The 14355-nt window shown below is 47.0% G+C and overlaps 1 protein-coding gene across 2 annotated transcripts; it reads right to left on the minus strand.

Moving 5' to 3' along the window:
- Positions 1 to 1298: 1298 nt before the first annotated feature.
- On the minus strand, positions 1299 to 13718 carry CDK10 (cyclin dependent kinase 10). Of its 2 annotated transcripts, none has more exons than XM_083625786.1 (14): positions 13563 to 13718; positions 12635 to 12707; positions 9452 to 9523; positions 9238 to 9340; positions 8363 to 8444; positions 7818 to 7885; positions 7588 to 7640; positions 7395 to 7464; positions 6226 to 6285; positions 5911 to 6034; positions 3878 to 4017; positions 3100 to 3152; positions 2909 to 3021; positions 1299 to 1605 (listed from the first exon to the last, which is right to left on the minus strand). In XM_083625786.1, exons 1-13 carry the CDS (start codon positions 13665 to 13667, stop codon positions 2927 to 2929), a joined length of 1098 nt encoding a protein of 365 aa, XP_083481912.1. In that variant the 5' UTR covers positions 13668 to 13718; the 3' UTR covers positions 1299 to 1605; positions 2909 to 2926. The 2 variants fall into 2 exon arrangements, with proteins under 2 accessions (XP_083481912.1, XP_083481913.1); XM_083625787.1 differs by having other exon boundaries at positions 1299 to 1600; positions 2899 to 3021.
- Positions 13719 to 14355: the final 637 nt, after the last annotated feature.

Consider the following 14355-nt stretch of genomic DNA (forward strand, 5'->3'; position numbering starts at 1 on the left):
CTGGGTAGCAACTTCTCTCTGCCAGAGACCCTGGCAAATAGACAATATTAGGCTAGATCATTGGTCTTCAGCTGGTACACTGGGATCAACTAGCATAGGGCTTTGGAACCTCTGGCTCTTTGGTCAAATTTGGCCTGGACTAGGGTCTCTGTTTGGCTCAGGGTTTCCATTTTTCTCAAACCACGTTCACCTGCCTCCCACCTGATGTCATATGTGACGTCATATATGGGGCAGGGAGAGACACAGCTGCACAACCAGGTTTTCTGTGGGCAACTGGACTGAGCAGCTACTCCCTGCTGAAAGCATGACATTAGATGATTGACAGGTGATTTGTCCCATGGGGTGGGGATATCATGCTACCACCATAGAAATATATGGTAAAATATTAAGAATTCCATCTCCGAAAGCATGCTTAGGTTAAAGCTGGCTCCCAGGTCTGGAAAAGTTGAAGCTACTGCTAGCTGTTTGGCTTAGTATAAAGCAGCTGCATACGTATCATGGAGTTAACCGATCAGAATTTTCTGATCATTAAATACAAGCACTTCCAGAAGTAAAAGATGCACTTATCTATTACAGTAGTTGTTTTCAAGGCTGTTCTGAAAACTTCCCTCCCACACTTTCCTCCTTGGCCACCTAGTCTTCCCAGTGTCACTTTGGCTCTTGCACAAAAGTCAGGAGGCAGGTGTAACTGGTCAGTTCTCTTTTTGATGCTTCTGGCATAACTTTGGCCTCCTAAAGATGCTTCAAGCACTATTTTCTGTTTCCCTACACAAAGCAAAGCAATATCACAGCTCTAGCAAAAGGATTCTGCTTGAGCCCTCGTTTGCTGCTGCTGCTGCTGCTGCTTGACTGTCCATGACAAGTGGGTGAATTTTCAGCAGTGGAGAAGAGCTTGAATACGCTGCTGTGCTCCAGAGCCACTACCATTTCCACCTCTGAATCAGAAAGGAAGGCCTTCAAAAGCTCACTGGACCAAGAAGGGATATATGCTACAATAGAGATGTGAAGAGGTTGAAGTCCCTGATCTTCCAACCCCCACCCACGATAAGTTGCTAAGCAGAGCTTGACGCACAGAACAAGCAGTGCATGCAGGCAGGGATGCAAAACAGTGTGGGAGTTAAAGGCGCCTGGGCACCTCTAAATGCAGAGATGCTGCTGTTGCTGCCTAGGAACTTCCCTCCACTATATATAAGGCTGCCTCCTAGGGATCTGGCATCTCCCTCCCCACCCTCCGAGTCCTTCTGCTAAGGCTCAAAGCAGCTTTAGTATTCACCCTCCAGACACACTACTCAAAGACAGCAGCGGCAAAAGACTTTATTGAGACACAGTCCTGGTTCAGTCTTGGGTTTTGCCCGCAAATAAGGGGCGGGATAAGGGGCTATTATTTGGCCCTGCTCTTTCCATCATGGGAGAGTCAAGCTGATAATTCAGGAGCTTCCGTGCAGCTTGGCAAGCCAGCTCCAAGTTGGTAATCAGTGTCTCCCAGCAGGGGCAGCTGATTCCTATGAAGAAGGTGGGAGCTGTCACGACACCCTCTGTAGGCTCCTGGGTCTTCGCCCCGACGCCGCTGGCAGCACCCAGCACTGCCTCTCTTCAAGCTCTGCCCTTTGAAAGAGAAACAGAAGCACCACAGTGCTGCAATTGTTTCAGATTTGTTTTTTTGCACTCAGGCAATAGCAATTCTGCAACCATGGAGTTGGGGGGGGGGGCTGGAAAGGTTATCTAGTCCCAGTGCAGGAAACCCCCTTCTAGGGCATCGGTGGTCTCTGCTTAAAAACCTCCCTGAATCTTCCCTAAGCATCATTTGCTGCTGCTTTCAGGATCCAGTATTTCAAAGGTGTTTTCAAAGACTTCATGCTATTCATAAGCCCCTTTTGTTTTAGCAAGGGCTTCAGTGCAACCTGCTTCCTGATCCCAATGCATGTCATACTCCTTCCATTCATCAGCTAATGGGTGGCTGGAGCACACCTTGCTTCAGCAAAGGAACAATCGGTAGCTTCCTTTTAACGCCCTATTGTTCCTTTGAAGCGACGCTGGCTGCTGCTTCAGGTGTGGAGCAGGTGGGCATGGTTTGCTAGGAGCAGCATGGAAGGCCAAAGTTGGCCCATGGGCCACAACTTCTGCACCCTGCTTTCAGCTTCCTGTGGTCATAGCTGTGTGAAAGCACATGGGAGACTTAAACAGCAGAGAATAGTGGAGCAGCTTCAGCTTAATGAGACTCCTAGCTGGCTACATTTCTAGGTTAGTGGTGGGGAACCCACAGTCCACGGGTCTAATTAGGCCAAGCCTCCACACCTGACGAAGCCACAGTCACCTGCATTGCACCTGACATCATATATCGCATCTGGTGTCAGGTACGTACAGACATGGCCAGGCTGAAATGGGGTTTGCAGGCAGTGTTGACTAGCTGATTGGTAGCTCCTGCAAAGCTGTGCAAAGACCCATGCATCTGTCAAACGTGGCCACCTACCTGTCAATCACATCACATAACAATGGCATTATTATAAGGTTGAAGTGACCTCTGCTTCAGAGTACGGTATCTGACAAAGTGTGTATTACACACAACAGCTCATACCTTGAAAGCTTATATTTAGTTGATCTTAACGGTGCCACTGGAATTATTTAAAAAGATTTTTTCATCTTGTTATTTAGTATGATCAGGAGATCAGTAAGCCATCTATTCAACTAAGGGGAGGACCATACCTGAGTGGTAGAAAATGCCCCGGGTTCAATTCCTGGTGTCTGGAGGTGGAGCTGGGAGACAGCTCTGCCTGAAAACTCTAGAAAGCTGCTGCCAATCAGTGTAGCGTAGACAATACTGAACTAGATGGACCAATGGTGTGGCTTGGTATAAGGCAGCTTCCACTGTTGTTAAGTGCACTTTGCTCTAGCCCTCGCCTGTCCTTACCTGGAGAAGTGTGCATCCTCAGGGCCGACTGCGCTTGCCTGTGCACTCTACACTGGGGGCGGCCCTCTTGTTGCGATGGTGCGGGAAGGTTGGCATGAGCTCTGGCTCGCAGGCTGGAAAAAGAGGGAGAAGATGAATCAGGTTGTGGCGGCAGCCCTGAGTGTGGGGAAAGGAAGCCACAAGAGACTTACGCAAAGGCTTCTCCTTGAAGTAGGAGCTCTCCAGGCAGTCGCCAGCTGTCGCTCTGAAGAGGAAGAGACATGAAAGCAAGGGATGAATTCACCTTTCACTTGCTTATCCCTCTACTCCACCCACAAATTTCTGGCTTCGGAAGGCTGTTCTCCTGCAGCGGCTCCACTCTTCATTCCTGGATGTGCCTCTGCCAAGCCAAGGGCTCTGGCCAGAGGATATCACAGGAGTAATAGAAGACAAGTGAGCAGGTGCCCACCTTACAGCTAGCTCATTTATTCAGGGATGCAGCTAGTCTCTCCTGAACAAGGAGGGCTCACATCCAGGAACCTGTGCTTTGTACAGTTGCACTAAAATTACACGCAGGGTCCAATCCATCCTGCACAGGATTCCGATTTCCTGTTGTGACTACCTGCTGTAGGTCATCCCCCTATGCTGTCTCTGAACCTGCATGTTCTGCTTTCAACTGCTCTGTCCTCCACCAAGTTAATTCACTCCTTTGGAAAGCTCCAAGAGCACTCCACAGGTTAATTGTGGCAGCATGTAAAGCTGCTGCTTTTGTCTCTCTCATAATCTTGCTGCTGATTGGTTTAGGTGGATGACCCTGAGAGCTTCTGTATTTTGACCAGGGATGGAGAAAACATTTTTGCCCTGGCTAAATTTTAGTTGCCTTTTTCTAACTCTACCTGTCTGGGCGCCGATCAGAATGGCAAAACAGAATTCCAAAAGGCAGGCGCATCGCAACAATGCCGGTCTCTTTCCCAGCCTGGGCCCAGTTACCTTTTCTTGGGATCGTACATGAAGAGGAAGTTGAGGAGGCGAAGGCCAGCCTCCGACAGCCAAGGGAACTTGTGCTTCAGGTTATTGTACGGCTGCTTGCGCAGGGTGTACTGGCTCACCAGTGGCAGCTTGGAGAAGCCCTGGAGGTGAGAGGGACACAAAGAAAGGCACTAAATAGAGCATTTGCCTCTAACATATGGTTTAACTTGCTTGCTGGAGCCATCTAAAGAAGGGATAACCGGGGATGTGAGGGGGAGGGGGGAAGAGGCACATGCTAAGACCACAAATGTTGATTTTACCATTATATTATACTGTAAGCTAGTTCCTACATACACTCACACTACTTTCTATCCATCCAGGCATGAAGGCATCATCAGAGTTCAAGGACCCATTTCAGCCAGCTAAAATTCAAGGAAGGTGCAAAGCAGAGCTGGTGAAGGGTGTGACCTGGGGAAAGTGGGTGTGGCTGGGGAAAATCTTAAGGGCCAGATAGAGAGACTTGGAGGAGCATACAGTGGTGCCTCGCAAGACGAAATTAATTCGTTCCGCAAGTTTTTTCTTCTTGCGAGTTTTTTGTCTTGCGAAGCACGGTTTCCCATAGGAATGCATTGAAAATCAATTAATGCGTTCCTATGGAGACCGCCTTCAGACCAGGTCCGGGGACAGTCTGTCCCCGGACCTCTTGTGAAGGCTGGCGGGGGGAGAAGGACTTTTCTCCCCACCGCCAGCCTTCAGAACAGCCTTCTGAAGGCTGGCGGTGGGAAGAAAAGCCCTTCTCCCGCCGCCAGCCTTCAGAAGAGTTCCCGCAGGGCTGCCTAGGCTGCGGATAGCAGCCTGCTGCCCGGCGCGAGGGGCGCTCTGAAGCAGAGCGCCCCTCGCGCAGGGCAGACATCTGCAGCTTGGGGAGCCCTGCAGGAGTTCCCCGCAGGGCTCCCCAAGCTGCGGATAGCAGCCTGCTGCCCCGCACGAGGGGCGCTCTACTTCAGAGCGCCCCTCGCGCGGGGCAGACATTCGCAGCTTGGGGAGCCCTGCAGGACTTCCCCGCAGGGCTCTTCAAGCTGCAGATAGCAGCCTGCTGCCCCGCGCAAGGGGCGCTCTGCTTCAGAGCGCCCCTCGCGCAGGGCAGACATTCGCACCTTGGGGAGCCCTGCAGGACTTCCCCGCAGGGCTCTCCAAGCTGCAGATAGGGGCAGCAGGCTGCTATCCGCAAGGCTGGCGGGGGAGAAGGGCTTTTCTTCCCACCGCCAGCCTTCAGAACAGCCTTCTGAATGTTGGCGGTGGGGAGGAAAACCTTCCTCCCACCGCAAGTCTTCAAGACAGGTCCGGGAACAGAGGAGAAGTGCTGCGCGCCTTCCCCTCTGTTCCCGGACCTGTCCTGAAGGCTTGTGGTGGGAGGAGGGCTTTCCTCCCCACCGCCAACATTCAGAATGCTGTTCTGAATGTTGGCGGTGGGGAGGAAAAACCCTCCTCCCACCGCAAGCCCCGGGAACAGAGGAGAAGCGCTGCACGCCTTCTCCTCTGTTCCCGGACCTCCCACCGCAAGCCTTCAGGACAGGTCCGGGAACAGAGAAGGCGCGCTGCGCTTCCCCGCTGTCCCCGGAGATTTCCCTATGGGCTTTCGTCTTGCGAAGCAAGCCCATAGGGAAATTCGTCTTGCGAAGCCGCTAAAAATCGGAAAACCCTTTCGTCTTGCGGGTTTTTCGTTTAGCAAGGCATTCGTCTTGCGGGGCACCACTGTATTTGATCATCAGGGCCTGATGTTCCCCATCCCTGATCTAATGTTACAGCCTCTCAACAGTGCACCTGATCTCCTCGTATCTTACTGCAGCCTGCATTGCATGGGTTGATAGGGGTCGGACTGCGGGTAAGCAGCCATGCTTTTGCATATGATATTGGGTCAGAGGACCTTTCTGCCACCTGCAGTGCTGCAACACTAAGGAAAGGCTACATAAGAAGAGGCACAAAGGGGCAAAACCCAAGCAGGAGGAGGGAGCAGCAAAGCAGAGGTGGGATGAGGTCTGGGGAATACTCACTGGCCAGATGGTCTCGTTGGGCGTGCCCAGAAGCTGCACAATCATGTCTATCTGCTGGATCTCAGAGCTCCCAGGTAGCAACGGCTTATGAGCCAGCAGCTCTGCCAGGATGCAACCCACCGCCCTGCAGGGAAGACTCACAGTTAACACAGAGAGGCTAGCAGCTATTCCCTCCACCCTCCCAGGCCTAGGAAAAACCAATTTGTCCACAGAGCCATGAATCCAGGCATCAAAGGATGCATTTTTCCTTTCTGTCCTCCTAATCCCCACTTTAGGCGTGGGGGATGGAGGAAAAGAGACGTCTTCTTCCCTCACCACATATCTATGGCGGTGGTCTGTGTTATTGTCCCCAGAAGCAACTCAGGGGCTCGGTACCTGGAAAAGAGGGGAGAAAGTGTTCCAGGAAAGGTCAATGTCAGCTCACAAGGGCTGGTGCATTGTGGGGCTGGAATTCTGTAATTTGAATTCAGCAGACAATGGGCATTTCCTTAATCGGAAAAAGAGGGGTCTTTTCCTGTTGCAATAGCCCCACACCTTTTTGTCCCTGAGGGCTGCACTTTGTATTGGGGTGGTGGCGGGGGAGGGGAAATCACACACACACACACACACACACACCCTCCTCTTTCTCACACAAGAGGCAGAAGATGAACAAACAGAATCTCATTGATCCCCTTTGCACATGTTCCTCCTCTCTGCTCCCAAGCATAAGGGCAGCACATCTCCCTTCAGCCTGTCACAGGCAGTCAAGTGATAATGAGGGCCCTGAGCGACCAATGGTGGGACACAGGGAAAGATTGCACATCCTGCAGGTTGCCCACCTGCTTCCCTCGTCACATTAAACCTTAGTTAAAAGAAACCTCTTGTTAACGTGCTGCTGCTCTAAAGCCCTGCTGTGTTCCTCGTCTGCTGCTGGCAGCTCTAGGAGCAACAAGCCCTAAGCCTTGGCTTGCTGTTGTCTGAACCAAGGCTTGTGATTTGTTTCTCTCCAAACAAACCACAAGTGGAAGCCAAAGTTTGTGCCTGACCCATGAGTCGAAGTCTGCACACAATGGCAAGCCAGATGCTGTTTTTTCCTTCCCAGTGCTGCAGGAGATGTGGAGGAGGAAAGTGCATAATTCTGAGCAGTGGGGACCAGCACACTGCTTGTTCACCTTAAACCATTGCTTATTTTTAACCAGGGTTTTAATGCTTGCTGAATCAGGCCCCTATATGTGTCAAGAGCAGAAACTCCGGTCCTGCTTTGGCTCTGGTCTCAATCACATTTCCTAAGTATACATGTCAGGAAGGTGCGGAGTCTTCTTTCCATGAGCTCCATTGCCATGCCTTCCCCAGGCAATTATTTTGAGTTGGTTGGGTATCAAAACCATAAGGAAGCAGCCTATCAGTGAAAGCAAAGCTCCTTTCCTCCTTAACTACCCCCTCGCCCAAAGGTAGTGATTGTGCAGGAGTGTTGATTAGTCAAAGGATGCTCAGAGTCTACTCACCAGAGTGTGACAACTTTGGGAGTCATGGGCTTCAGGGGGACCCTATAAGCACGAGCCAACCCAAAGTCCGCTGCAAGGAAACGGGAGACACTCAAGGTCAAAGGGAAGTTCCAACTGCATTACAAACCAATCAGCTATGTGCCTGTGATGGTGGAAGTCATCAAGGGAGACCAGATGTTGGCCAAACACTTACCCGTCTTCACACAACCTTTGTCAGTCATGAGCAAGTTGGATACCTTCAGGTCCCTGTTGTTGGAGGAAAGAGGAGTTCACCGGGAGACAGACAAAACCAAGTGCAGCCCTTCCCCAAATCCTGCTCCCTTAAGCAGCCTCTCTCCCACACTGACACAGATAGTAGCAGGCCTGCAAGCTACATATTGATCCTAGCTCCAGCCAAATGCCCAGTCCCTGCTCTTCTCTCACCTGTGGATTATGAAGTTTTCATGCAGGTACTGAAGGCCCTTGAGAACCTGGAGAATTATACACTTCACCTGCAATGGGTTGGAGCAAATGAATAGGGCATCATTAAGGAGCCACCTCTCTTGCATAAAACACACACTACTTTGTCTTGTGCCAGATTCTGCTCTGGGGTTCAAAGATCCACAGAAAGGCAACACAAGAAGCTGAAAGAATTAGTCTTCTTGAACTGACCTAAAGCATACTTTACCTTATGGGCCAATGGTCTGTCTCAATATACGGCAGCTTCCTATGATATGGATGATGCCTAAATACCTCAGCCCAAATTAACCAACCAGGCTACTCCTGCTTTATCTGAACACCTACATATTTTGATTCTTTTGTTCATGCTTTGCTTTTAAAAAGCGCCTTCTTGTCTTTCTTCCATCTCAAATTTGGTCACAACCATGCCGTGGGTTCAACAAACTGCACCTTTTTATGACATCTCTTTCATTCTGATGAAGACAGTGATCCGAACAATCAACACAAGGCTGTTACTTTCCCCATCTCACCTGAGCTTCAGAGAAGGGAGCCTGCATGTTCTCCAGGAGGCTGGCGAGGTCCTGCTCACAGTAACCCATCACAAGGAAAATGCTGCAGGACAAACACACACGTTTTCTTTTCTGTAGTTGGAGATATATCTACCCAAGAGGCCAGAACTGAGCAGAAAGAAGTGGCTTAAAAGACGGGCTCTTGACTGCTTGAGTCATATTCTGGAGGCCACAATGCCTTGGAAACCATGCTTTGCTTTCAGAAACAAAGCAACCCCCCACCCCCAGCTTCCTTTATTCCTGCTAACCTCCATCCTGCTTTGTGTGCAAAGTTTTGTATTTTTAAAGTTTGTATTTTTTATTTTTTTAAAAGATTATATAAGCCAGCCTCAGCATTCAAGAATAGCTGACATAACTGCAGTGGGGAACCTCTGACATGCAGGTTGAATAAGATTCGTCCCACAATGCCAACTGGGGCAGCTACCTGTAGGGCAGGTAAAGATACAATTTGCACCAAGATCCTGTGCCTTTGCAACTTCTGCTAATCATCTTATAGTCAGTGCCTACAAAGTCCTGAGTTTTTCAAGTGCCACCTATCAGCTGATTGCCAGAACTTACAAAGTGCTGTACTTTTGCCTGTACAGTTTTAATTTCAAACAGCATGAGCAAAGGAAGATGGGTCATCCAATGCTATTACAGTGTCAGGTGTTTTGACAGGTCCAGTTGTCAAACTTGGCCCAAAGGAGCAGTGAGGGAGGAAAAACTCTTGCCCACTGGCAAGATCCAGCTCCCCACTCTTGGGTGACATAAAATGGCAGCTTTGGGGGACAGGAAAGAAAAGCCTCCTGCTTGAGGTAGAGGAAAGGTTATGGGGACAGGAAGGGCCTGGTCAGTACCTCTCCAAGTGATTCCCCACCACCACCTCTTTCAACTCCACAATGTTGGGGTGCTGGAGCTTCAGCAACAAGGTGATCTCTCGTAGGCTGCTGATGGGAATCCCTACAGGGAGAAGTAGCACATTAAGATGACAGTGGGCGAGACTAAACACAAAGTATGTTTCATTGAGCCAAGACCAGCAGGGATGCCTCAGAGCTCTCCCATTCTGCTCACCATCTTTCTCTTTGTCCATCCGCACCTTCTTCAGTGCCACAATCTCATCTGTTTGGGTGTCCCGGGCACGATCTGGAATGGCAATGCAATCAGACTTCTGTGCCTGGGGAAGCCACTCTCCACCTTCCACTCCCCCAGACAAGCTAACGTAGAGCTGGGAGCACTCCTGGACTCGAGTGTCAATTCAAAAGTTGCCTCTCATCAAAGTGGCTTTACACAAGCCGCTTTTCCCACCTCCTTTCTTGCTTTCCCACCTGGGATTACATTGTCCTAAATCATATAGTGTGAAAATGTCATCAATGATATTTACGCCTGAAAAATATACATCTATTTGATGGACTGACCTCCAGATATTACAAAGCTTTGAAAGAATGGCTTATACAACCGTTGAAGGAGGTCTGTAACGAAATTTTAGAGGGGAAGAATCGTGGAAAGAAGCGTACATTACACTTATACCAAAATCAGAGACTGAGAAGAACCAGATTAAGAACTACCGCCCTATATCATTACTCAATGTGGATTACAAAATTTTTGCAGACATTTTGGCAAAAAGATTGAAAAGAGTTTTGGTGGGGGAGATTCATAAAGACCAGGCGGGCTTTCTTCCAGGAAGACATCTATCAGACAATGTGAGAAATATAATAGATATTATGGAGTTATTGGAAGTTAATATTAATACCAAGGCAGTATTAATATTTGTGGATGCGGAGAAAGCCTTTGACAATATTTCTTGGAGCTTCATGAAAAAGAATCTTCAAGGGATGGGGGTAGGCCAAGGCTTTGAGAATGGTATAGGTGCAATTTATTCTGAACAAAAAGCAAAATTGATTGTAAATAATGTGGTTACTGAAGAATTTGCTATTGAAAAAGGGACACGACAGGGGTGCCCAATATCCCCACTACTTTTTATATCTGTCTTGGAGGTTTTATTAAACATAATTAGAGGGGACCAGCTGGTTAAAGGGATTCAGGTCGGAGCTAAACAATATAAATTGAGAGTGTTTGCAGATGATCTAGTATTAACTCTACAAGAGCCAGACATTAGTACGAGAAGAGTTTTAGAGATAATACAAGCATTTGGTCAAGTAGCAGGTTTTAAGTTGAACAAACAGAAAACGAAAGTACTGGATAAAAATCTAACAGTTGCTGAAAGAGAGAAGTTCCAGAGTGAAACTGGTTTAATGGTAGCAAAGAAGGTGAAATACCTGGGGATTAATTTGACATCTAAGAATGTGAACTTATTTAAAGATAATTATGAGAAATGTTGGACAGAAGTTAAGAAAGATTTAGAAATATGGTCAAATTTGAGACTTTCCTTGTTAGGCCGAATTGCTGTTATTAAGATGAATGTTTTGCCGAGAATGTTGTTTTTGTTTCAAACATTGCAGATTGCGGATAAAATGGATTGTTTCAAGAGGTGGCAAAAAGACATATCTAGATTTGTCTGGCAGGGCAAAAAGCCCAGAATAAAATTTAAGATACTAACTGATGCAAAAGAAAGAGGGGGGTTTGCCCTGCCGGACTTAAAATTGTATTATGAATCAGCGGCTTTTTGCTGGCTGAAAAACTGGCTGCTTCTTGAAAACACAGATATTTTGGATTTGGAAGGGTTCAATAACAGATTTGGCTGGCATGCATATATATGGTATGACAAGGTTAAAACCCACCAAGGTTTCAAAAACCATATTGTTAGGAAAGCATTATATAATGTTTGGATTCGGTATAAAGATTTGTTGGAAAACAAAACCCCTAGGTGGTTGTCACCAATGGAAGCTAAGGAAGTGAAAAAACTTAATATGGAATCCAAATGGCCAAAATATTGGGAAATTATAGAACAGGAGGAGGGAAAAGTGAAATTGCAGAGTTATGAGAAATTGAAGTCTAAAGTAAGAGACTGGCTTCATTATTACCAGATAAATGAAGTTTTCAAACAGGACAGGAAAATTGGCTTCCAGGTGGAGAGGTCAAAATTAGAAACAGAGCTTTTGGAACCCAATACTAAGAATCTGTCAAGAATGTATAACTTGCTGTTGAAATGGAATACACAGGATGAGACGGTTAAATCAGCTATGATTAAATGGGCACAAGACATTGGTCATGACATTATGTTTGCTGACTGGGAACAGTTATGGACTACCGGTATAAAGTTTACGGCATGTAATGCCTTAAGAGAGAACATTATGAAAATGATTTATAGGTGGTACATGACCCCAGTCAAGCTTGCAAAAATCTATCACACGCCCAATAATAAATGCTGGAAATGTAAGGAAACTGAAGGTACTTTCTACCACCTTTGGTGGACGTGCCCAAGGATCAAGGCCTTCTGGGAAATGATCTATAATGAAATTAAGAAGGTACTTAAGTGTACTTTTCACAAGAAACCAGAGGCCTTCCTCCTGGGCATGGTAGGCCAATTGGTGTCAAGGAAAGATAGGACGTTCTTTATGTATGCTACAACAGCAGCAAGAGTTCTTTTAGCAAGGTATTGGAAGACACAAGAACTACCCACGCTGGAAGAGTGGCAGACGAAGGTGATTGACTATATGGGACTGGCCGAGATGACTGGCAGAATCCGTGACCAAGGGAAAGAGACGGTGGAAGAAGATTGGAAGAAACTTAAAGTTTATCTTAAGAACTGTTGTAAAATTAATGAGTGCTAAAATGTCATGGGTAACGTAAAACAGAATTGCAGCGATAAATGATTGGGTAAGAGAAAAAGGATCAAAGAAATTGAATCATAAGTAATTGAAATTAGGGGTTGCTGAAAAAGTTTAAAACAGGGATGCAGAAAAGGGAGGTATGGGGAAGTCGTTGAAATAAGGTTTAAGAAAAAAAGGTTATGAAATTATATGTGTTTATATGTTTGTTTGTTAATGTGTTATGTTGAGAATTGTTAGTTTTTGTGTGTTAATATATATTGTAAAACCAATAAAAATTTATTATATATAAAAAAGAAAAATATACATCTATTATCACTGGAGAGATTTCAAAGAGAGCTGGAGAGGGTGTGTGCATGGCCAAGATCAGGGAGCTGAGATTTTGAATTCCAACTACACCTGCTTAAGTCGTAACATTAAGGAACAGATAGGACCTTAACAAGCTCTGGGGCCACCCCCTGCATTCCAGATCGTCTTGGGTCACACACAGCACCAGTTCTTGACTGGTTCATGTGGCAGCACTCACACACAATGCCGTAGGTCCCTTCTCCAATACGATTGAGTTTCTCGAATTCCTTCACACTCCGACATCTTCCCAGCTGAAACAACAGATGGGTCACAGAACTAAGTCCCTGCTTGATTCCTGAGGAGATGCTGCTGAGGATCCTGGTCATATAAACAAAGATCATTACATCATTCCCAGGCGTCTCCTTAGAACTGGAAGATGGTGAATAATATTATTTCTGCTTCTTTGTACAACTTTTTATTGTTAAATACTGTAAAATTGTAGAAATTTTTAAACCTGCTTTTCAATTAAAAAATTCCCAAGAGTGAGAAGAAAACAACAATAATAGCACAACTGAATAATACTTTTCAGTGTTATGCAGTAACTGCACATATAACTGACATATATATAGCCATGCAGAGCAACCTCATACACATCCACTTGGAAGTAAATTGGGATCACACCTTACCCACTTATCCCTCCTGGGTAAGTAAGCATAGGATTTAGCAATGTCTTCAATGCCAAGGTTGCAGGTTCGATCCCTGTATGGGACAGCTGCATATTCCTGCATTGCATTGGACTAGATAATTCTCAGGGTCTCTTCCAACTCTACAATTCTATAATTCTATGAAAATTATGTCTACGTGGAATGAAAGTCGCGCATGGTTTCAGTATCGATAAAATACGCTCGGGGCAAATAATCTCACCACCCACAGTCAGCCCCATCAGCATGTGCCAAGGCCACATTTGCACAAGCAATATTTGCACGTTCAGGGCTTAATACACGCACAATCCGCAGCTCTTCTGCGGATGTTTCAATGTAGGATTTGCAAACGCCAGAGAATAAAAACCCTGCACACCCCCAGCCCCGTCCGCCTTGCAAACACGCAGGAGGGGCGGGGCAACTCTTCCGCCGCAAATTCTCCTGGGAGTTGTAGTTCCACTTTACCCTGTGTCCTTGAGGTACCGTGAAGAAGCCGCCGCCGCCGCCGCCTCGGAGCCGCTTCAGCCGCAAAGTCTCTGACTCCGGCTCAGCCGAACCCGCCTCCGTCATGGCCGAAGCAGAGCGCACTTCTACTTTCCCCACAGCCACTGCGCATGCTCAAGCCACTTCCGTACAGTTACAGTATGAACTTCCGCACAGAGCCCCTAGCAACGGTTGCTACGCGAGCCCTTTGCCCTGAGCTGGAGAAACTGGGGTACTAAAATTGGGCAAGGGGGAGAGAAAGGAAGGATCCAATCCTCCTAGATTAGATTGAAGAGGGGGGAACACACCTTTTCTAAATTATCATTTTTTCTGCATAGCGTTCTAAGTGGCTTACTGAACATAAATAACAAGTTCCAAAATTATTGTTATTATTATTATTATTAGCCTTCTAAAAAACACCCCAAAACTTTAATACTAAAGGTGTACATAAGGTAATATACAGCAAAATATAGAGGCTGAGTTTAGATGCTTTGCAATTGGTAGAGGGCATTTGGAAGAATGTGATGCTTTAGCCCACCTGAGCTTTCATTCTCCTCCAACCACCCAATGTCTACAAAGCGAGATGCACCTGTCAGAAAGATGCACCTGTCAGGATCAAGACTACAGTCACTATGGCGATTATCATCTAGGTCATGCAAGGAGCTGCAGTGGAACATTATGTGTTGCCATCTTAAGTGGCTACTCTCTGCTCCATTTGACCAAGACTGTGATCCTGGCAGGGCAAGAGGGGCCAGGAAGCATTTCACCAGAAATA

Source organism: Podarcis filfolensis (genome assembly GCF_964270895.1).
Source record: "Podarcis filfolensis genome assembly, chromosome: 8".
NCBI lineage: Eukaryota > Metazoa > Chordata > Lepidosauria > Squamata > Lacertidae > Podarcis > Podarcis filfolensis.